At 37.3% G+C, this 24,692-nt stretch overlaps 1 protein-coding gene across 3 annotated transcripts in view; it reads right to left on the bottom strand.

Annotated features, from left to right (window-relative positions):
- NCAPD3 (non-SMC condensin II complex subunit D3) overlaps positions 1–24,690 on the bottom strand; it is a 69,280-nt gene extending 44,590 nt beyond the window's left edge. For 2 of the 3 annotated variants that reach the window (XM_019718829.2, XM_019718832.2), the window contains exons 1-9: positions 24,196–24,334; positions 20,520–20,674; positions 17,851–18,013; positions 4,719–4,903; positions 3,890–4,057; positions 3,719–3,780; positions 3,437–3,524; positions 1,561–1,694; positions 33–105 (exon numbers count right to left, since the gene is read on the bottom strand). In XM_019718829.2, the coding sequence (XP_019574388.2) occupies positions 33–105; positions 1,561–1,694; positions 3,437–3,524; positions 3,719–3,780; positions 3,890–4,057; positions 4,719–4,903; positions 17,851–18,013; positions 20,520–20,674; positions 24,196–24,259 (1,092 nt within the window). In that variant the 5' untranslated portion in view covers positions 24,260–24,334. Of the gene's footprint in view, positions 1–32; positions 106–1,560; positions 1,695–3,436; positions 3,525–3,718; positions 3,781–3,889; positions 4,058–4,718; positions 4,904–17,850; positions 18,014–20,519; positions 20,675–24,195; positions 24,335–24,671 lie in introns of those variants that run through there. The other variant, XM_019718830.2, reaches the window with a different exon arrangement.
- Positions 24,691–24,692: the final 2 nt, after the last annotated feature.

Below are 24,692 nucleotides of genomic sequence, written 5' to 3'. Positions count from 1 at the left end.
AAAATTATTATTATTATTATAGCAAAGAGTACCTTGGCACAGATGTGCTGGAGTAAGATACGAAGAACTGGGAATATACTTTCCTTTAGTTCATCCACAAGTGAGCTATTAAAAAACAAAAAGCACATCTGTTGTAGACAATGTAACTGTAATTATAATAAAATAATCATTTTCCTTGACTCTTCTCAAAAACCACTATACCTGTTTTAGAAATCCTAAATGTTAAAAACAACCTACCCCCATAATGGAAGCATTGTTTCAGTGAATAAAGAGTAACGACAAAGTGTCATAGCAGAAAACTATCCCCTACTTCTCATGCAGAGTGTCAGGGAGCTGTTGCCAAATAGAGATCTACAGTCAGGGAGGAGCAAATGTGCAATCTTCGTCATATGACTCTTCTGACTACCTGCTAAATTTCATATTCAGATTCTAAATTAGTCTATTATTAGTCTATATTTACCCTTTTTTGGGGTAAATCATAGACTAAGACGCAGTACCACCTCATGGTAGCTCAGTGAACTGTGACAACTTCAATGCATCTGTAACACTACCTCTCCAAACTTTAACTCAGGAAGAAATTACTAGATTGCCCAGATTTGACCCATTTTTAGTGTTAAGTTTATTTGTACCATGATATGAATACTACTCCAACTGGACATCACGAACTCTGATGGAAAAACCAAAGCAAATGGTTAAAACATTTCAGCTATTTAAAGTTTAAAACAGTCTTTAGAAAGAGATTTTAGTTATTTAATGTTTAAAAATATCCTTAGCAAGAGACGTCTACTCAATGATCAGGTGACAGTCTATACCTGGATTTCACCATTCTTAAATCTCCAAGTACACTACATACTGTGTATAACAGCAGGTATGTACGTACTCTCATATACATACAGACCACATTTCACCACCACCTCTACACTGCATGCCAAATAGTCAATAAAGGAGGGAAAGAAAAAAGCCAATGACAGCAAACATGCCTTCCCCAATAAAGCTAAAACATGGAACTTTTAGGTGAAGCTAAGTGACTCATGAGGGAAAAACCAGTCTATCGATTATTACAAAAGAAATAAAAATCAACTTAATTCTTTCCTCAAGAAAATATTTTCTGTAGCGGGAGGGGAATAGAAAAATGAAAAGAAAGAGGGAGAAGTGGCAAGGAACAAAAGGAAAGAGACTTAGAGAAGACAGAAACAGAAAAAAGAACAGAAGAGGCAGACTTGCTAGAGTGGTCAACACTGAAGCAGATGACGATGATAAAACCGAGAAGCAACTGTCATTTCTCAGAGGCTGACCTTCCAGGCTGGCGAAAATCAAGCTGGAGACGGGTGCTGGCCCATGAACTACAGACTCCTTGTCCCTTCCACAAGGCTCCAATGCAGAGACCCAGAACACACGAACCAGATGAGCTAAGAAGTGCTTTATTTTGAGTCCCCAAACCACAAAGAGGCCAGAAATTTGTTAGTTTCCATAGGTGTTAGAAACCATGGTTAGTACAGGGCCGAGAAGACTAAGGGAAAGTGATGAAGAGAGTAAAAATCCAAGCTGTGTGTGCTTCACCTGATAAACCGGACTGCCTGGTTTCTACTATTGATGACTGGTGAAGTAATAGCAAGGGGAACACGATGGGATCCTTCACCTACTTCTAACATTAATATTACATTTAGCATTTGATGGAAAACACAACCGATAACCTAGAAGAGAAAAGAAAATTCAGTTTAAGGCATAACACAGAATCCTCAAAGACCACAGAAACCATTTCAAGGATCTGAACATAAGTCAGGTTGGCAGCAATTTTGAGAAGAACACCAGGCATATATTTGTTAGACAATTCCCAGGTATTCAATAAATACACAATGTAAACTGTGCAAAGATTCCTTAGAGATAATGATAGGAATATCATCCAGCTTCTCTCCCCACCCTCTCATATTGTAGCTCACCAGTTAGGACAAAAAAAATAATTAGTTGTCACTTGTAATGGCAAAGAATGCTATTCATAATCCCTTAAAGAAAAAGCAGAAAACTACTTCATACTTGTATTTTACCTGAAGTTTACAAAGCACCTTCTAATAAAGCATTGAATTTACTCAGTTAATTCATTCACTCATCCAAATAAAACATTTACTAAAAACCAAATATGTGGCAGGTATTACATTAAGCACATTCATATATATTACTAAATTTTACTACATTTATCTAAAACCTCATAACAACTCCATGAGGTAAGCAAGGCATTTTCATTTTATGCATATTATTATTATTATCATTATTACTTCCAGTTTATACATAATGAAAGACTCCAAAGGTGAGTGGTCCAAAGTCAGGTCTGGCTAAAACCAATATGGTCTAACATGAAGTCAATATTTCCATGATTAAAAAATACTACATCTTAAGAGATACAGTGGACCTAAAAAGATTAACTTTTCTATCCATCTTATCTTTTAAAATGGAAATTAAAAGCATTACTGTAAATTCTATCATATCCATTATTTCAAGCACATAGAAATGATAATGACATAATAAATAATAAAATATGGAATGTTTTCTAAACTGGAATTGTGTTTAGCATTTCATAGGCATTCTTTCATTTAATCCTCCTGAAAAGTCTGAGGAAGATAAGCCTTTTATTCCTTTTTGTTCAGATGAGAAAACTGAGGCTTTTGCAAAGTTGAGTAACAGATAGTTATACAGATAGGATACACAGACAGTAAGTGGTGGAATCAGAATTTGAACAGATGTGCATTACCCCAAGTATCCCAAACCTTCTTATCCACCATGTTACCGCCCCTGGAAACTCAGTGCATCACAGCCCCTAAAAGCCACCTGACCATAGTCTATCAAATGTTTTGCAAAATCTTGTTTTATGAACGACATCTAAGTTTAGTAACACCATAATGCTCGAAAAAGCCTAACTCAAATGTTTAGAGTAGTGATACTGTTAAGGTAACTTGGGGGGCAAAATCCATATATGAATGCTAACAGGAATGATAACCAGTAATATTTCCATAGAATTACCAACAAAAATAAAATACATACTAATTGAATTACTGAGGCATGCATGAATTTCCAAAGGAAACTTGAAAATTCTGCCTGTCATGCTTTTTAGAGAAATTTGGTGAATATTTCTATAAAAGTAACACTCTGTTCAGTAGCTTATCTGTTCTTCCTATCTAATTCATATTGGAACCATTTTTTATATATGAAACCTAACAATAATTTGGTGTGGCCACCAAGTATTTGGATATAAGTCTGGCTATGAAGAGTAGGCAACAAATAGAAATGGTGATGCTTTTTATTATACAAATGATATAAGGTCATGAAAATAACCTAGTAAACTAAAATGGCATTATATCAAACATTTCCAGTGCTTTTCCTTTATATGATCGCATGCTTTCAATTCAATTAGTTAACTAAATTAGATCCTTGTCTCCTTTACCTTGTCTCCTTCTCCATGAATTGGAGAGCATAGCAAATACAATCCATAATAGGCCAGTTCTGGTACGTACTTTGCTTGGTTAAGGTTTCTAAAGAAAAATGACCAAAGATTAGTTAATGGATATGATTTTACTAGGAATATTCGCTTAACCGTGTAAGCCATAATTAAATGAATAAATTCTACCTGTGTACCTATTAAGATAAAATGGCACTTATACTTCTGCTGGAGCAAAATTCATTACACTATATTTAAATGTTAGCACTGGAAGAGTTAATGGCTCACCTGGCTTGTGTAACACAAAATTCATGAAGAACTGGCTCAAAATTAGTTAACGCCACAAAGACCTAGAAAAAAAGATACCAAGAATAGGCCTGATTTTTTCCTACTCATTAAGTACTAGCCATCATCTGTACCTTTTAAGGTTGCCCCATGTTTCTTGGAATTTTTACTTACCTCTATACAATTCTGTATACACTGTGGTTTTTCTTTCAGGGAAAACTTGGACAGAAGCCTTAAAAAATTCTTCAAAAGGTGAAAGATGGCATTTCGAATTTGACAAAGGTCCCAGGCAGAGAAACAAATACTCTCTTCATCTTCTTGTTCTTCTATAATTTCATCCATCTAGATTATGGAGAAATGCACAGGTGACCGCACAATAATGCCTAACACTTTGTCCCATATGACTTTCAATTTACTCAAATGATGTCCAGTGAAACGCCAGGGAGTTGCTGAGTTGCTGAAGTGACATGACTCTGACCAGGTCCCTTCACTGCTCTCGGTCTCCATGCCACAGTGGTAGATCATTGGACTCGATGACTGCTACAAGTTTCTAGCTCTGTACTTTTATGTCAGTGGGAATTCTTATGTTTCTTAGACATTCCCACATCAATGAACCTCTACCATCCTACCTAGTCACAAAAGAATTTGAAATTAATGTTATTCTTACACTTTTATGGACGTGAGTCCTGAGGACATTTCAACCACCCTCTAATGACAATGAGATAATGTGGCAAATATACCATTAGCAAGTTGTCAAGCACACCTGGGGAGAAATGATGGGGAGGTTGGAAAGATCTCGATAGTATGTAAAGCCCAAGAGGCAACCTAGTCCTACCCGAGAGTTGAGGATACTTTGGGACCTTTTGGTTATCATCATTATGCCTGAAACCATATTTTATATTTTATATATAAACCGTAACTTTATATTTTAATATAAAGTGAATTCTAAAATCAAAATCACACGTTAGTACAGATATGCTTTATTATTCCACCTACTTCTTACCTCAATACCCTCTTTCCTGCGTGGCTTGACTCTTTTTCTATGCCCTCTTGAATCAGCCTGTGAATTCTTGGGTTGTTCTTTCTTTCTTTTCCGACTCAAGTTAGATTCTTGAGGCCAGCTCTTTTTTAGAATCTGTATACATTTGTCAAACATCACTGGGTGGAATACTTGATTGGCTACACTGCCTATTCATAAAAAATAAAGAGTAAGCAGGTTAGATTTAATTGTTTTGAAATATGTCAATAACAACAGACAAAAAATTAAAAAAGAGAAAACAAGCTTTTCATTAACTTTGAATAACAATGACCCTTTCACAAAAAAAGATCATTCAACTTTAGACTTAGGAGAAGAATACTGCTGATCAAAATAAACACAAGATTTCCGTACTTGGCCACAAGGAAGTAACTGGTTTTATAGTTGTTTTCCAATGGTAAACAACTATAAAACTGGACAAATATTTACAAAACAATCATCTTAAGATATGGACCAACATCATCAAAATGGCAGCGTGAGGTGAGCCTCTGTAAAGCTCCCCTGGAATTTACAACTAATCGAACAACAAAAACTCCACAAAGGACTTCCTGCACAGCAGACAGGCAAGAAGAAGAGGCCCACTACTGAATTCACCTACAGGTGGGAGAATCGCATGAGTGGGGGAGGAGAGAAGGGAGAAGTACAGAGACAGAGCCACGTGGGCGCAGGACGCAGACCTAGCTCAGGGCTCAGAGCTCACTGCATCCCAGAACTACCGCAGCTGCGGGAGAGGGAAGCACTCGGTCTGCTCGGGCTCCGCTTACGGCCCACAGGGCTGAGGGGACAGCATATAACACGGCTGAACCCAAATCTCACGGCAGAGACCTCGGAGAAAAGACTGAGGGAAGAAGGCTGAAAAGGGTGGTTTAAGCCCTCACTGACGAGCAGAGAACAGAAGCCTTAGGCACTGAGACTAGCCGCCCCCTCCCTACCCTCCCAGAGCTTGCCCCGCCTCCAGCTGTCCAGTGCTAGAAGCAGAACAGTAGCAGTGTCAGATCAAAGAACAGAATACTTGCTATTCTTAGAACTGTGCCCCCCAGACACAGATTCGCAGCCCAACTACTTCCAGCAAAGGGGAGGGAGCTGTGGAAGCAGGACCGGCTGTGGTGGTGGTCTCCGCCATTGCTCTGGGCCACCTCTCACAATTCACCCCATCCCTGGCCCCACCTATCTGGGTAGATCCCTACAGGAGTAAACAGAACTGCTGAAACACATGGGCTCTGAATCTGGTACAGGAAGAGCTTTGGAACTTCAAAAGCTCTCCAGATACCCACACGGACACTGAGCCCTGTGACCCAGGCGAACTATTAGCAGAGGAGAAGCCCGTCTCCCAGGGAATCCCCCCATTGTGTGAGAAGCTGGAATAGCACAGAGAACACATAGCACTACCATTTGAGAGAGAGAGAAAAAAGGCTGCAGTCGGAGAGAAAATAAAACATTCTACCAACAAGTACTAGAAAAAAAAAGAAAGACCTCTTCCTATCAACCTGTTGCACAAGCCAATCCTGTATTGTCTAGGAAGAGAAATAATACATCAGTAATTGCCATGAATAACCAAGGCAACAAGACAGCTCAGAAAGAAAGTGAAAAGTCTCCAGAAAATGAACTTAAAGATACGGAAATATGTGACTTAAATGACAGAGAATTCAAGACTGCAGTTCTGAAAAAACTCAGTGAGATGCAAGAAAACACAGACAGGCACTTTAATGAACTCAGAAACACAATTAAAGAACAACATGAGCATTTTACCAAAGAGATTGAAATTTTATAAAAACCAAACAGAGTTTCTGGAGATTAAAAACTCAATAGAAGAAATTAAGAATGAAATAACCAGCTTAGATAGTAGAGTTGACCAGATGGAGGAAAGAATCAGTGACATTGAAGATAGAAACCTGAAATTACACAGATGGAAGAAGAAAGAGACTTGAGACTTAAAACAAATTAAAGAACTTTCTGACCCCATCAGAAAGAGCAATATAAGAATAATGGGCATACCAGAAGGAAAAGAAGGAGAGAGGGGAACAGAGAATATATTCAAACAAATTGTTGAAGAGAACTTCCCAAACTTGTGGACAGAAATGGAACCTCGAATCCAAGAAGCAAATAGAACACCTAAATACCTCAATCCCAACAGGCCTTATCCAAGGCACATTGTATTGAAGCTGTGTAAAATCAACAACAAAGAAACAATCCTCAAGGCAGCCAGGGAAAAGAAGACGGTAACCTACAAAGGAATGCCCATTAGATTATCATCAGATTTTTCAGCAGAAACTCTACAAGCCAGGAGGGAGTGGAACCAAACATTCAAACTATTGAAAGAGAGAAATTATGAGCCAAGAATAATATATCCAGCAAAGATATCCTTTAGATATGAAGGAGGAATAAAGACCTTTCCAGACATACAGAAGCTGAGGGAATTTTCTAATACACGACCTGCACTACAAGAAATACTAAAGGAGGCTATTTGACCACCATCAACAGGGACAATTTGTGGCAACCAAAACTCAAAAAGGGGGAGAGTAAAGGCCTGAACCAGAATATGGGAATGGAGAAAGTAAGCGTGCTGAAGAAAATGGAATACTCTAAATATCAAACTTTCTTTTACATAAACTTAAGGGTAACCACTCAAAAAAAATCCAGAACTGAAATATATACTGAAATAAAAGAAGAAACAGAGGGAAACATCATAGAATACCACCACACAGAAATAATAGACAACAACAAAAAGCAAAGAAACAATGGAGACACAGCCTTACCAGAAAACTAAAGATAGAATGACAGGAAATCCTCACATATCAATAATCACCCTAAATGTAAATGGACTGAACTCACCAATAAAAAGGCACAGAGTAGCAGATTGGATCAAAAAACTAAACCCAACCATATGCTGTCTCCAAGAGACACATCTCAGCTACAAGGACAAGCATAGACTCAAAGTGAAAGGGTGGAAATTGACACTCCAAGCAAATGGTATCCAGAGAAAATCAGGTGTAGTCATAATGATAGCAGATGAAACAGACTTCAGGGTGAAAAAGATAACAAGAGACAAAAATGGCCTCTTCATAATGGTAAAGGAGACTGTATAAGAAGAAGACATAACAGTCATCAATATTTATGCCCCCAATCAGGGAGCACCGAAATACACCAAGCAACTACTAACAGAACTAAAGGGAGAAATTGACCAAAACACAATTATACTAGGGGACTTAAATACATCATTGACAGCTATGGATAGATCATCCAAACAGAAAATAAATAATGAAATAGTAGCCCTAAATGACACATTAGATGAAATGGACATAATTGACATTTATAGAGCACTTCATCCTAAAACATCAGACTATACATTCTTTTCTAGTGTACATGGAACATTCTCAAGGATAGACCATATATTGGGACATAAAATCAGTCTCAGCAAATTTAAGAAGATTGAAATCATACCAAGCATATTCTCTGATCACAAGGCTTTGAAATTGGGTATCAACTGCAAAAAGAAAGCAGGAAGAAACACAAATACATGGAGATTAAACAACATACTTTTAAAGAACGACTGGGTCAAAGAAGAAATTAGAGGAGAGATCAAAAGATACATAGAAACAAATGACAATGAAAACACATCCTACCAAAATTCTTGGGATGCAGCGAAAGCAGTTTTAAGAGGGAAATTTACATCATTACTGGCCTAGCTCAAGAAACAAGAAAAATGCTAAATAAATAACCTCATGTTACACCTTAAAGAACTAGAAAAAGAACAAGTGAAATCCAAGATCAGCAGAAGAAAAGAAATAACAAAAAACAGAGCAGAACTAAATGAAATAGAGAACAAAAAGACAATAGAAAAAATTAATGTGACAAAGAGCTGGTTCTTTGAAAAGATTAACAAAATTGACAAACCTTTGGCTAGACTCACTAAGATAAAAAGACAAAAGACACTAATAAACAAAATCAGATGACAAAGGGGAAGTTATCATGGACACCACAGAAATACAAAGGATCATCCAAGAATACTATGAAGGACTATATGCCACCAAATTCAATAATCTAGAAGAAATGGACAAGTTCTTAGAAACATATAGCCTGCCAAGGCTGAACCAGGAAGAACTGGAAAATCTAAACAGAGCGATCACTGGTAACGAAATTGAATCAGTCATCCAAAACCTTCCCAAAAGCAAAAGTCCTGGACCAGATGGCTTCACTAGTGAATTCTACCAAACCTTCAAAGAAGATCTAATACCAATCCTGCTCAAACTCTTCCAAAAAATTGAAGAGACAGTACTCCCTAACTCATTTTATGAGGCCAACATTACCCTGATACCAAAACCTGGTAAGGTCAACACAAAAAAAGAAAACTACAAACCAATATCTCTGATGAATACAGATGCAAAAATCCTAAACCAAATTCTAGCGAATCGAATACAACAATGCATTCAAAGATTATTCATGAAGACCAAGTGGGATTCTTCCCTGGGGCACAAGGATGGTTCAACATCCGCAAATCCATCAATGTGATACATCACATAAACAAAATAAAGGACAAAAATCATATGATTATATCAATTGATGCAGAAAAAGCATTTGACAAGATACAACATCCATTTATGATTAAAACACTTAATAAAATAGGTTTAGAAGGAAAATACCTTAATATAATAAAGGCCATATATGACAAGCCCTCTTCTAATCTCATAATTAATGGTGAAAAACTGAAGCCCTTTGCTCTACGTTAAGGAACATGACAGGGCTGTCCCCTATCACCTCTGGTTTTCAACATAGTGTTGGAAGTCCTTGCCAGAGCAATCAAGCAAGAGAAAGAAATAAAAGGTATCCAAATTAGGAATGAGGAAGTCAAATTATCACTCTTTGCAGATGACATGATGCTATATATAGAAAACCCTAAAGACTCCACCAAAAAGCTATTAGAAACAATCAACGAATACAGTAAAGTAGCTGGCTACAAAATCAATGTACCAAAGTCCATTGCATTCCTATATACTAACAATGAAATCTCAGAAAAAGAAATACAAGAAACAATTCCTTTTGCAATGGCAGCAAAAAGAATAAGATACATAGGAATAAAATTTACCAAAAATGTGAAGGACCTATATATTGAAAACTGTAAGACATTTTTGAAAGAAATTGAAGAAGACACAAAGAAATGGAAAGACATTCCGTGCTCATGGATTAGAAGAATCAACATAGTTAAAATGGCCATATTACCCAAAGCAATATACAGACTTAATGCAATCCCCATCAAAATCCCAATGGGACTTTTTAAAGAAATAGAACAAAATATCATCAGATTCGTTTGGAACCACAAAAGACCCCAAATAGCCAAAGCAATCTTAAGAGAAATGAACAATACTGGAGGTATCACACTCCCTGACTTTAGCTTGTACTACAGGGCTACAAAACAGCATGGTATTGGCAGAAAAACAGACACATAGACCAATAGAATAGAATTCAGAACAGAGAAATAAAACCACATAAACATGGACAGATAATTTTTGACAAAGAAGCTAAAAACAAACAATGGAGGAAAGACAGCCTCTTCAATAAATGGTGCTGGCAGAATTGGATAGCCACGTGCAAAAGAATGAAACTGGACTGCTATCAGTCACCATGTGCCAAAATTAATTCAAAATGGATTAAAGACTTACGCATAGCCCTGGTACAACAAACTGCATAGAAGAAAACATAGGTACTAAACTTATGGACCTTGGGTTCAAAGAGCATTTTATGAATTTGACTCCAAAGGCAATGGAAGTAAAGCTAAAATAAACGAATGGGACTATATGAAACTTCAAAGCTTTTGCACAGCAAAAGAAACCATCGACAAAATAAAGAGGCAACCAACTGAATGGGAGAAGAGTTTTGCAAACTGTGCCTCCGATAAGGGGCTAATAGCCAAAATATACAAGAAACTGATGAAACTCAACAACAAAAAAACAAACAACTCAATTGAAAAATGGGCAGAGGACCTGAAGAGACATTTCTCCAAAGAGTACATACAAATGGCAAATAGACATATGAAAAAATGCTCAACATCACTAATCGTCAGAGAAATGCAAATAAAAACCACAATGAGATATCACCTCACCCCAGTCAGAATGGCTTCCATCATCAAGACAAATAGTAACAAGTGTTGGAGAGTCTGTGGAGAAAAAGGAACCCTCATACACTGTTGGTGGGAATGCAGACTGGTGCAGCCGTTATGGAAGGCGGTGTGGAGGTTCCTCTAAAAATTACGAATAGAATTGCCATATGACCCAGCAATCCCTCTCCTGGGTATCTACCCAAAAAATCTGAAAACATTTAGAGATAAAGACACGTGTGCTCCAATGTTCATTGCAGCTTTGTTTACAGTGGCCAAGACATGGAAACAACCAAAACGTCCTTCGATAGATGAATGGATAAAGAAGTTGTGGTATATATACACAATGGAATACTATTCGTGGATAAGAAAAGATGACATAGGAATAATTGTGACAACATGGATGGATCTTGAGAATATAACGGTAAGAGAAATAAGTCAGACAGAAAAAGCAGAGAACCATATGATTTCACTGATATGTGGTATATAAGCCAAAAACAACAAAAGAACAAGACAAGCAAATGAGAAACAAAAACTCATAGACACAGACAATAGTTTAGTGGTTACCAGAGGGTAAGGGGGGTGGGGGGTGGGAGATGAGGATAAAGGGGATCAAATATATGGTGATGGAAGGAGAACTGACTCTGGGTGGTGAACACATAATGGGATTTATAGATGATGTAATACAGAATTGTACACCTGAAATCTATGTAATTTTACTAATAATATTCACCACAATAAATTAAAAAAAAGAAAAGAAAATGATACGGACCAAGAGACGGCATAGAAATAAAATCCCTGAGATAAGGGGAAAAAATGAAGTAAGCCCTAAAATTGCCCTAATTTTTGTGTTTTGAGGAAATTTCTGGACAACAGCAGAATAATAGTGAACCCAACCACATTATTATGTATGGTCTTACTAAATTGAGATTACAGAAATGAGAGTCGGAAGGCAGGGGTATCTGCAATATAGGAAGCAGAGTACTGGAGAACAGGAAGCTAAATAAAAAAGAGAGCCAGAAATCTGCATAGGGTTGATTATAAGCTATGGATGCATGGGGTAAAACTCCATAAAGGTGGGAAAAGAACAATTTCCAAGGAATTAGAAGGTGAATAATTTTTAGAACTCACACGGTCCTGAGACATTTGAGTTCTGACCATCCAGAGTGGAGAGAACTTGTTAACTAAGTGAAGCATTCAGCAGAGACTTCGAAAAGAAACACACCTTAGTATCAGGGCTAAACTAGCTCTATGGTAAAAGCTACTTTAAAAATGCATTAAAACAAGCCACAAAAGGATCAAGTTAATCCACCAATAGTTGACTATCAAAACATACTTAAACACCATTTAAAGGAAAACTACAAAATCAAGACACTCAATGACTTAACCTTCAAAATGTCCACCATCCAATAAAAAAGTACTGAACGTGCTAAGAAACAGGAAAATGTGCCCCATCATGAGAAGAAGAATCAATCAATTGAAACAGTCTAAGAAACAACAGAGGTAATGGAACTAGCAGGAAAGAAACCTAGGGCAGATATTATAAATCGGTTGAAGAATTAAAAGCAAAATAAGCAAATTAAGAGCAAACACAAAGAGAAATGAACATTTATTTTTAAAGAACCAAATATAACTTCTTGATCTGAAAAAGAATATTTTACTGGATGGGCTTAACAGTGGATTAGAAATTATAGAAACAAAGGTAAATGAACAAACAGTAGAAGCACGTAAACAAAAGAATTAAGACTCAGTGACCTATGGGAAAATATTAAGCAATCTACCATGAGTAATTGGAGTCCCAGAAAAAAGGGAGGGAAGAAAATATTTGCAGTAATAGTAACTGAAAAAAACTTCAAATTTGTTAAAACGCATTAAATCCACAGATCCCAGAAGCTCAAGGAAGCCAACCATGAGAAACACAAAGGAAATCACACCGAGGTGTAGATAATCTAATCAAATGGCTGAAAAAAGTAGTAGTGAAATTCTTCAAAGTAGCCAGACTCTTCCCCCGAAAAAGACACAAAACAGAGAAACAGTAAGAATCATGCAGACCTCTCAGTAGAAACTGATATAAACCAGAAGACAATGAAATAACACCTTGAAAACAAAATCTTTCAACCTAGAATTCTATATTCAGCAAAAACATTCTTGAAGGCATAATAAAGACATGTTCATACACTCAAAATCCAAGACAGTTAATGGCCAGCAGACCTGCACCACAAGAATGTCAAAAAAAGTGCTTCGGACTGAAGGAAAATTATGTGAGATGAAATCTTTTAAATATAAAAAAGTGTTTTTTTTGTTTGTTTGTTTTTAAAAAATTCTTTAAAAGATAACTCAAAGATAAATATTGACAATGAACTGTGGGGTTTATAACATGTATAACTACAATACTACAAAGAAGAGGAGGGAGAAAGTATATTGTTTTAAGGTTCTTATATTATCTACAAATTGTAGAATATTATCTGAAGATAGACTGCTTATTGTATACCGAAGGCAAGCTCTTAAAACATACACATACACACACGTTCATGCAAAGAAGCGTACTTAATAAGCCAAAAGAGGAGATAACATGAGATACTAAAAAAATACACAATCTGAAAATAGGCAGGAAGAGGTAAAAAAATGAAACAAAAAACAGATAGGGCAAATAGAAAATAAATAGCAAGATGGCAGAAACCCTACCATATTGACAATTACATTTAGTGTAATCTGAACTGTGTAAACATCCTAATAAAAAGGCACACAGTGGATGTTGTCACAGTGGATGAAAAGAATGACCTAATGATAAGAAGTCTAAAACATACTCTTTAAACATAAACACATACATAGGTTAAAAATAAAAGCATGGGAAAGGATGTACCAACCAAGGACAAATCATAAGATAACTAGAATGGCTATCTTAATATCAAAGTAGACTTCAGGGCAAGGAATACAACCAGATATAGAAGAACATAACATGATACCAAAAGGTCAATCCATCAAGAAGACATGCAATTATAAATGTTTGTATCGCACAGATTTTCAAAATACCTTAAGTTAAAACTAAGAGAATAAAAAGGAAAAATAGACAAATTCACAATTATACTTGGAGATCTCAACATTCCTCTCTATCTGATAGAACAAATAAACAGAGTATCCTGAAGGATATAAAAGACTTGAACAACCCCAGTAACCAACTTGAAATAACTGACATATACAGAATACTAGATCCACCAAAGGCAGACTACAAATAGAAGATTTACCAAGTCAGGCTCTATGCTGAGCCATTAAGAAACAAACAAACAAAACCCTCAGTAATTTGAAAGTATGTGCTCTAATCTCAACATAATTAAGATAGAAATCAATTACAATAAGATTTCACAAAAATTCTCAAATATTTCAAAATTAAACGTACTATATTGGGTTGGTGCAAAAGTAATTGTGGTATTAAAGGTTAAAAATTGCAAAAACTGCAATTACTTTTGCACCAACCTATCTAAATAACTCAAGTATAAGAAAAAATCACAAGAAAAATTAAAAAATTGCTTTTGCTTGAAAGATAATGAAAACAAATCATCAAAATTTGTGGGATGCAGATAAAGCAGTACATAGAGGGAAATTTATAAGATTACTTATATTAGAAACAAAGAAAAATGAGAACAGAGATCTATGCATCCGCCTTAGGAAGTTAGAACATTAAACTCAAAGTAAGAAGGAAGGCAATAATAGAGATAAGATCAAAATCTTTGACATAAGAAATGGACAAAGAGGGGGCCGGCCCAGTGGCTCAGGCGGTTGGAGCTCCGTGCTCCTAATGCTGAAAGCTGCCGGTTCAATCCCATATAGTCCAGTGCCAGATGGCTCAGTTGGTTGGAGTGCGGGCTCTCAAACACAAGGTTGCTGGTTCGACTCCTACAAGGGATGGTGGGCAGCGCTCCCTGCAACTAACAATGGCAACCGGACCTGGAGCTGAACTGTGCCATCCACAACTAAGATTGAAAGGACAACTTGACTTGGAAAAAAAGCCCTGGAAGTACACACTGTTCCCCGATAAAGTCCTGTTCCCCTTCCCCAATAAAATCTTTAAAAAAATAAAGAAATGGACTAACAATAGAATATAATTAATATCAAAAGTGGGTTCTTTGAAATGATCGATAAAATTAATAAACCTCTATCTAGGCTGATGAAGGGGGAAAAAAGAAATATAAATTACCAACGTCAGGCACTAATCAGGACATAGCACTACAGATTGTACAAACAAAAACTTCTTTAAAAATAAAACTCGAGGCCCAGCTGGCTTCACTAGTGAATTCTAGTGTGGAGGCTAAAAAAAATTAATACTTTCCCTTCCGCCTCCAAGTTCTTCTAGCTGGGCTAATAACCAAATTAACAGAGACAGATTAACAGGAAAAAATAAAATTTTAATACATGTGCACATGTATTAAATTCACATATACATGAAAATTTCAAAGACAGTTGCCTCGCTCATATGATATTACGGACAAAGGAAGAAAGGGGGGACCGACTTAGATTTCAGGAGTGATAATGGGCGTTTATAGGTCGCTGAGGAAGAGGGGAACACAAAGGGCAGGCAAATTCTTGCTGGGCAACTCAGAAACAACAGTACATGGGGCATCTAGCTAACAGCTAACAGGCCCCTGCCCTTTACCCTCCTATTTACCATACTTAATTCAAATTAGGCTGCTAAGGTGAGCTCCTAAGATTGCCTTCTTGGGGTAGGCCTTTCCAACTGTATCTCTAAGGTAGGAAGAGGGAGAGTCAAGGGTTCTGAGTTTTTGTCTCCTAATAATCAGCTTAAAACCAATATCCCAAAAGACAGTTTCAGGGTGGCAATACTTTGGTCCCCTTTACTACTGAAAATTTAAGGAAGAAAAAAATCAATTCTTCACAAACTTCCAAATATAGAAGTGGCAAGAACACTACCCAACTCATTCTATGAAACTGGTATTACTCTGAAACCAAAACCAGATAGACATCTCAAAAAAAGAATACCCCTTATAATATCCCATATGATGATAAATGCAAAAATCTTCAATAAAATATTAGGAAACTGAAACCTGGCAACACTATACACCTAAACAAGGTCATACAAAATTGGTTTAACATATGAAAATCAATCAATATTATGAGAATACAGAACAAAGACCACATGATCACCTCATAGATGCAGAAAAGCAAATGACAAAATCCAATACCCTTTCATAATAAAACATGCAACAAACTAGTAATAATAACCCTGATAAAGACCACATTCAAAACATCCACAGCGAACATTATACTTAAGAACAAAAGAAGTAAAATCTTTCCTCCTGAGATCAGGAACAGATGCCCACCTCCCTGCCTCTATTCAACATTGTACTGGAGGCAATTAGGCACAAAAAAGAAATAAAAGGCACCCAGATTGGAAAAGAAGTAAAATTATATCTATTCACAGATGCCACGATGTTACATACAGGAAATCCTACTAGAAATAATACATGAGTTCAGTAAGGGTACTCATTTGCAGAGTACAAGATCAATAATCAAATATCAATTGTAGTTCTTCTATACAGTAAAAGTAAATAATCTGAAAATGAAATTAGGAAAACAATTTCATCTGCAATAGCATCAAGAAGAATGAAATACTGAGGAATACATTTAACCAAAGAAGTATAAGAGTTGTACACTGAAAACTACAAAATATCATCGAAACAAATTAAAAACCTAAATAAATGGAAAGACATCCTATGTTCATAGATTGGAAAACTTAATGTTGTTAAAATGTCAATATTCTCCAAACTGAAGTACAGATTCAAAGCAATCCCTGACAAAATACCAGCATTTCCCCCCCCCAGAAATTGACATGTAAATCCTAAAAGTCACATGGAAATGCAAGGGACCCAGGATAACCAAAATAATCTGGACAAAAAAGAATACACTACGATAAATATTAAGTATCCATGGCATCCCAATCATAATCCAGAAACATTTAAAAACAGAAGGTAATTGGGAAGAATATGACTTGCTGGAAAGCTCCATAACAGCCACCTCTTCACTCTGGCATGTATCTCAACCTTAATCAGAAGGAATGCACTCTAACAACGGAAGATCTAAAATCGCCACTTTTCTGAGAGCCCAGTGACAACTGAGACATTGCTTAGCAACTAAGTTTTTTGGGAACTTATTTCAAAAGTCATTATGGGAGCATTAACAATAATACAAATGAATGTTCAAGGCTTTATGTATCCTTTTACCAATTCCCAAATCATAGGGAATAAATCCTTAACATTTATTTCAAATGCATTTATGTACACAATGACAAGCAGCAAAGCTGATTAACCCTGTTGATTTTCTTTTCCATATGACCTTTGGGCTCTCCATCCCCCTCTATATTCAGCTCTCTTTTGCCTTGGGTTAGGGTAGGAAGAAGAAGGAACTCCTTCGCTGCTCACAGGAGGAACAGCCACCTAAGTGCTCTGATAATAAGGGAAGTGGAACAGTGCTCACAAATAGATTCCTTTCCCATGCTTTCCTTCATCAAGCATTACTTTCTCATGCTATTCTCACACTTTCCTGATTGGAACGGTTTCAAACTGTTTTTCCACACCATATAGTAGGAGAGCTATAACACAATGACTCCCCACAGCAATTTTTCTCAGTCTGGACTGGGAGTCAGGAGAAGAGAGGGGAATATCAGAATTTTATACTAGGTAAGGTTGGGTGGGAGTGGAACTCTTGTTAGCTTGGAAACATTCCCCCTCCAGCTTTGTGCCTCTCGGATTATTTGTACTAGATTATCGACACAGCATATCAGAAAACAAACACATTTAAAAATGGGAAAGACATTTCTGGAACACTTTTGTGTGTACTTCATAGACTTATTCTCATTTAAAGTCAGAGCAACTCTATGAGATGGGTTACCACTGCTCCATTTCATAAGTGAGGAAACAAAGTATAAGAGCTCAAAACAATGTAGACAATTTTTAAATGACAAAAGATGCGTTCTATCCTATCAAGTACACATACCTGGTATTTCTAATAGCAGAAAATAAAGCCCAGCGGCATGAAGGCCATATTCTCGATATTGTACACTGACGTTTTTCTTATGGACTGTTTGAACAAAATGATAGAACAAGGCCACCAGTGCACTGTGAGAAATGTTGTTCTCAGCGAAGAAGGTCCAAATGCTCTGGGGGAGGGGGTAAATCACAAAAGCCAATGATTACAGAAATGGAAAAATCTCCAATTATTTGATTTTGGTAAGTACTTAGTGCCTTATAAAAAGGGAATAGACCAACTTGGCACCTAATTATAAATGTTTGCCAACTCCAAAGGGACTAAAACAAAAAATTAAACACGTATTATTCAAAATTACAATAATAAGTACATAAGAAATTTAAATAATTAAACTTAAAAACATTTTAGGTAAGTTTCAAGCATATATATTTCTGAAATTATTATAGCTAAAAACTACACTAAGACTTTTGGATACTCTATATGAGTAACTACTCAGGCAAGTTACCTCTCCATCTACGTTACATGTACCCAAATTCATCAGTCGCTCTAATTCCTAGTTGAGGAAATCAGAGCAATTTATTTAAATTTAAATGTTCTATGGGCAATGGAAGCAGGAAAGGACCTGAACGTTTCTCCCTCAATTGATTTCATAAGTAGCCTAGGTGAGAAAGGAAATAAACCCTAGAATATAAACCACAATTTTATTACTTTTGTAATAGTTCCATGCTTTCTCCTATTAAACACATGAAGAAGAAATGGCTTATTTCTATAAACCAAACATAGCAGGAATTAAATATGGTTTACCGTGGTGTACGTTAGAAAAAGAATCAGACCTTGTACTTCCTGACCCGCTGAAAAGACAGGGAAAGTGATAGGTAATGCCTTGGGTTAGCCACACTCCCTAGCACATGCCACCTTACAGAAGGGACCATTTAGAATCACTAAGCACTCTTTTCCTTTACCGTGAAACTTACATCCTCATTCCTAACACCACTTCAGCTCCTCTAATGGCCTGTAACTGTAACCCAGGAAGCAGCCGATGACAATCAATCACCTGTGCCCCAACTGCCTTGGTCTCAGGGCTGCCCTGTCTCAGGACGCCTGCCCATCACCGCTACTGCACTGGATTCCTGGGCCACTTCCTAGCCTTCGTGTCAGCATGGCCCACACTGCTGACTGCTCCTCCTCAGGTGTCCTGCAACCAGCTCTCTGCATTGTCCTGTGTCTCCCCCTCACTGATCTCAGGCATCTCTGCAATTCCACCACCACCGTGATTCAGAGGACTCTCCCAGCTAGTTGGCTGAATTGTAACTTCTCTCCTGGTCTTTCAATCCACGTTTCCAACCACCAGCTACATCTTCCTAAGGATCTCTGCACAGACACTCACATTCAAAAGCCTAAAACTGAACTTCTAATTTTTCTACTTGACCTTGCTTGCTTTCTTATTCCCTACACCTCTGCTAAAAATATCATCCTCCTAGCTTTGAAATTTGATCGTTCACATTTTCCTTTCTCTTACACCCTGCACCCAATCAATTTAGCACTTTACAGTTTTATCTCACAGATTTGTTCAGTGTTCCAACACATTCTTAAAATTCTATATGCCGTTTATGCTGCATCGCTCACAATTCTCTCAGCCTTCTCTACATAGTCCCTGTTGTTTCTTCCCTAGGAATGCCCTCAGACCCTAATTTCTGCTGGGCAAGATTCTAACCATTTGTGAAGACTTGCCTCCGGCTACTTTCTTTCTGGAACCTTCCCAATCTTACCATGCACCCTTTTCCACACCCCTATCAGATGGTATTACACTTCTCTTACAGCAGTTTTTACAATGTGGTTCACCAAGTATTTCCAGCTCTCCTCCTAGAGTCATGGTGGCCCTCAGCTTCTCCCGCCCCCTGCAGCTGAATGTGGTCTCTGGACCGATTTTGACCAGTGAAATGGGAGTAGGAGCTGTAAGAGCACATGCTTAATTCTTCACTCTCCCTCACTGGGATCATTTAATCATCACCTCCCTCTGTATTTTAATCATCACTTTATCTTCTAAGGTACTTAATGCAGTATTTAGCATAATGCTTAATGAATGTTTAACTAGATGATTTAATTTTTGAACACCTATGTGCAATTTATAATTCAAATATTTCAGAGATGTTAATATCTAAGTATTTTTTATTCTGGTCCCTAGCCCTTCAGTTTTTTTTGAAAAGCAGTTAATGATCTAAATATTAATAAGCACACTATATAGAACTCAATATTTAAAGGAACCCTTTGTTCCAATTTTAATTCAACTAACCACTTCTCAGGGTAATAATACCAGATTTTCTCAAGTTAAGGCATGCATGAATTATTATTGCATTTTCCCTGGCCTTCTTTCATATTTTGTTTATCTGGTTTTGTTTTGGCCTTTACGCTTTTCCTTTAATTTGCTGTTGTAAAAAATTGTCATGACTTGAAAAAAATTACAGATTAATACTTTGAACCTTCCGGAGGAAAGCTATTAGGATATTCCAATAAATGAACCACATTCTTTATGCTACTCTGCTTGTACTCCTTATGAACTGTGTACTAAAAAGGCTAAGCTTTACATAATAATGACTTTAATTTGTCACTTGTAACACCTAAAGATGGCTAGCTTGATTTTCTTTTATTTATTTTTTCCCTTTTTTTTCTTTATTTACCTCTGTAGATCCATGTTCTTCAACAGCAAAGCAGAAAAGACTTTCATAGAGTTTTGTGAATGCATCCAATCCAGTTTCTACAATTTCTGCTTCTATGCTGGGATCCAAAGGTTCAGTCTCTGTGAAGTCCAGTTCCCAAACTGTGTCCACCCATTCTAGTGGGAAAATGCAATTAAATCAATAAGTGCTCTACAACAAGTAGAAAACCAATAATCTTTAGACTCTAGGTACATTCAAGAGAAAAGTTTATTAGTCACAACTCACACTTAACTATATAATACAGGTGAAGCATAATTAAAGGAAAGCAGAAAAGGTTAAAAAAACATTTAAAAAAAATTATAACTAAAATCTAGTTATTAAGTTGGTCATCTAAAAATATCAAGAAGGAAAACACTTTTCACATAAAACAGTTTTGGGGAACTGAAAGGGAAAACACTTAATGATCAATTTGAAGAAACAGGTTAATCAAAGATTGCCCCAGATATCCCTTTGTGAAAATCTTATAATTAAGTTAATAAACCCAAATAAAATACTTTACTGGGCCCTTGGAGAATAATGTAACATGTTTAAAAAAAAAAAAAGGATACAATTATCCCAAGATGTTTAAACTAGAGGAGACCAGCCAGATTCACATTCACAGAAATACTCAGTGATTTCAAAATACACTGATGGAAAGAATGCAAGTTAAGACTCTCAGGAGCATTTGAGATCTTACTCCATGGTATATGGCATCAGTTTTGTTCAATAAATTCTTATATTCTCCACGAGGGGGGAAAATGTATGTTAAGAGAATGTGATATTATTAATGCAGCATTCTAGCTGGATTCCTTGCCAATCTCTCTTGGCTATAAACCTTCTCACACATTTTCACTAACTATTTTTCCTCAATATTTTTGTTGATATCTCTAAAATCTAAAAGTAGGACCAGCTGAAAATGTGTGGATATCTCAGACATTATTAATCAGGTGCTCTTTCAAATTAATACTCTTTAAATTTTGTTCAGCACTGATTTAGAAAACATGGGCAGGATATGGATAAAGAATATCCAGAGATGGTAGGCTTCAATCTTTCTTTCATGGTTCTGAACATTATACTGCACTCAGCAAATGAAAAGCCCGTAGTTAACTAGATCCATCTTCCTTAGAATACAATTTGCCTGTCACCTTTTGCACGTGAACTTGACCTGGTAGGAGGGAGTCTCACTCTGTATCTCAAGTGTCTTTCCAGAGCATTGCTTCCAAAGATATAAAATATGCTGCCTGAAAGAAGATCTGAAATATGCAATTGTGTCTCTCTATTATTCCCAGTAATGTTTTAATGCCTATGATAGACTGCAGCAAGGCATCTCACTCCTTATTTTGGCTTTGCTTACAATAGTTTCACTACTGTCAGTACTATCCAATTTAAGTTGGAAGGCAGTAATGCCCTGATTCCTAATCCTCTTTCTAAAATCATCTGTATATCTTTAGTCATATCACTTCTAACATTTGTGAGCCCTACTACCTCATTTATAAGATGTAGATAATAATAAACACCTATCAATATCACAAGCAGAGTGTTCTACTGGAAAGATATACTAGTGGGTGCTGGATAGCTCAGTTGGTTAGAGCGTGGCGCTAATAACACCAAGGTTGCTGGTTCAATCCCTGCACAGGCCACTGTGAGCTGCACCCTCCTTTAAAAAAAAAAAAAAAAAAAGATTTACTAGGAGAAAGGAGATGGGTTAGAATGAAGGGCATTGGCAGAGAAAACAGAAAAACAGAAAGGGAAAAGAAACAGGTACTTCTATTTCACTCTTTATGAAAGTACTTAGCACCCTGGTCCTAAAACTTGTGGAATAAAAGCTTAAAGATGAGAAATTCTATACACTAATGTCATTATTTCTGTGAACTGGAAAAGACTGCCAACCTTTGAGCAGCAGACCAGGTGACAATCACAATTGTTCAGTGGTAACAGTTTGAGGACCACAGACTATCCAAATACCAGGTTTAATATCTTGTGGTAATGAAATAAATTCTTATTAAATAAACGTTTAATTCAAGACAGTGAAAATCCCAAAGATATGTGGGAGTTCTCCCTGCAGAAAAAAAATCCATCAATTCTAGAAGAGGAAGTGCTCAAAAAAAGTCACTGTACCTGCTGTGGCTACAAAACAATTGTGTAAAATAGCTCCTTTCTCTTACAAATTAACCTCCAGTTGCCCAAGATACTCATTTCCACCCCTTTGTGACACTCTTACCCCTTTCTTTCAGCCCTCTTTGATTAATTTTACCTGCCTTTGCAAGAATGAAAGGAAGAGAAAGAAGCCCATGAGATATAATTTTACAAGTCCGTTAAAATCCTAGGAACAGAGAGAACTGCACATTATTTTAAGTAGAAGAAACCAACAGGTGGTTCTCAACTCAGGAACGTAAAAAAAAAAAAGGACTCAGATTAAGGATGGTAGGTCTTGGGACTCAAAAGGACAGGGTACAGGACAACATAGCTTGGAAGAAATCTTTCCATGGAACTGACTGTTTAACATACTTTAGTTAACCATTCACTCTCTTTCCTACTCATTCTCCTAACAATCTTCATCCTAAAAATGTTCTTGTATCTTTTCCTGCCTCTTTTTCTCTCCTACATTCTCCCACTTATTTTATACACATATTTTAAATGCACCCCAGTACTTCTGATCTCGTTTCTGGATCCCAACTACCAAATGCCAATGAAAAAAAAAAAAGACCTGCTGTCAGGAAATCAATAAATTCTATAAACAATAGCTATTACTATTTTTACAGTGGATGACTGTTAAAACAGTAAAAGGCACGTAAAACACTAGAAAGCATAATAGAAAATATTACTTGGGAAGCAGTAGGGACAGAGGTGGGAAGGATAGCAAAGGTGGGAACGATAATTCTTCATTTGGACTTAAACGTGGTAGTTTACCAGGGGGAAAAATGCAGAGAAGTGCATCCCAGACAGAGAGACCTGCATAACAAACCACAAAGGTTAAGAAAGTATAACCTGTTTGGAACTTAACAAAATAGTAACAGCACAGAGATTAAACGTGAAGGGTGGGAGTTATTATTTGTACTTATTTAGCAGTTACAGTGTACCGGGTACTGTATCAATCTTCACAAAACCCCTGTGAGGTAGACGTTATAATCCTCATTTGACAGATAAGGGAACCAAGGTTTATAAGCAACTTGCCGTCGGATGCTAAGCGGTAGCGTGTAGAGGCCAATCCCACTGTCTCTGACTCCAAAGATTATGCTCATGGAAAAGACTGCCGAGAATGGTGAAGGCTCTTATATATCAGGCCAAAGATTTGGTCATTTATGAAGGAAATAAAGGGGGAAACAGTAAAGGTTTAAAGATTTGACAGGTCACATTTGTGTTTTCAAGTGATGCTGGTAAAGGTGTGCAGATTTGCAGAACAAGAGGAAGGCGAAGAAAACAGTTGCAAAAGAACTAAAAGATATCGGGCAACATAAGCTCTTTTTTAACGTTATTTACTGGGTTGAGCCCTTATTCCAGACCCGGCTCGCCATCGTCCTGGAGCGCACAGACCTTGCTAAGAGTCAAGCACCCCACCCCCATCGCCATCCCCACCCCAGGCCCAGGCTTAAGAGCATCGCAGGCGCAAAAGCACCGCAGCCCTGCCTCCCCGAGACTCGAGGCCTCGTCTCCTCACCCGGCCTGAGATCCAACGGGCACCACGGCTGCAGGCCGCTCCCAAGGCCCGGCAGCGCCACCATGATCACACAGAAACCTGCTCGCCTCCGCTGTGGTCAACTTTCAAAGCTCGCTCCCGCGCGCGCTCCGAGTCGTTCCTGCGAACCAGTCACAACATGTAGAATTTCCCACCGACCAATCATCGCGCCCAGCCGGTTTCGTTCCAATAACCAATCAGCAGGGCCTTCTGCCGCATGCGCAAAGAATGGGGCGGGCTAAGGGCTGCAGACTAAGCCAAGGTTCCATGAGGCGGGTTTTTTTTAGCTTTCCCTTTAAAGTAGGGGTTAAGTAGTAAATTAAATTCTAATAGCGCCGTTGCCGTCTCGTTTTTCTTAAATAGGAGGACACTTTAAAGGGAATTTGAGACAGACTTCCTATAATAATTGTCACCTTTGCCCCTTGTCAAGTGACTTTTCGCGTGCGTCAAAAGGTTACCTTTACTCCGTCAAACAGCAA

Source organism: Rhinolophus sinicus, linkage group LG16 (genome assembly GCF_036562045.2).
Source record: "Rhinolophus sinicus isolate RSC01 linkage group LG16, ASM3656204v1, whole genome shotgun sequence".
NCBI lineage: Eukaryota > Metazoa > Chordata > Mammalia > Chiroptera > Rhinolophidae > Rhinolophus > Rhinolophus sinicus.
This window is presented reverse-complemented; position numbering and strand designations above follow the sequence as displayed.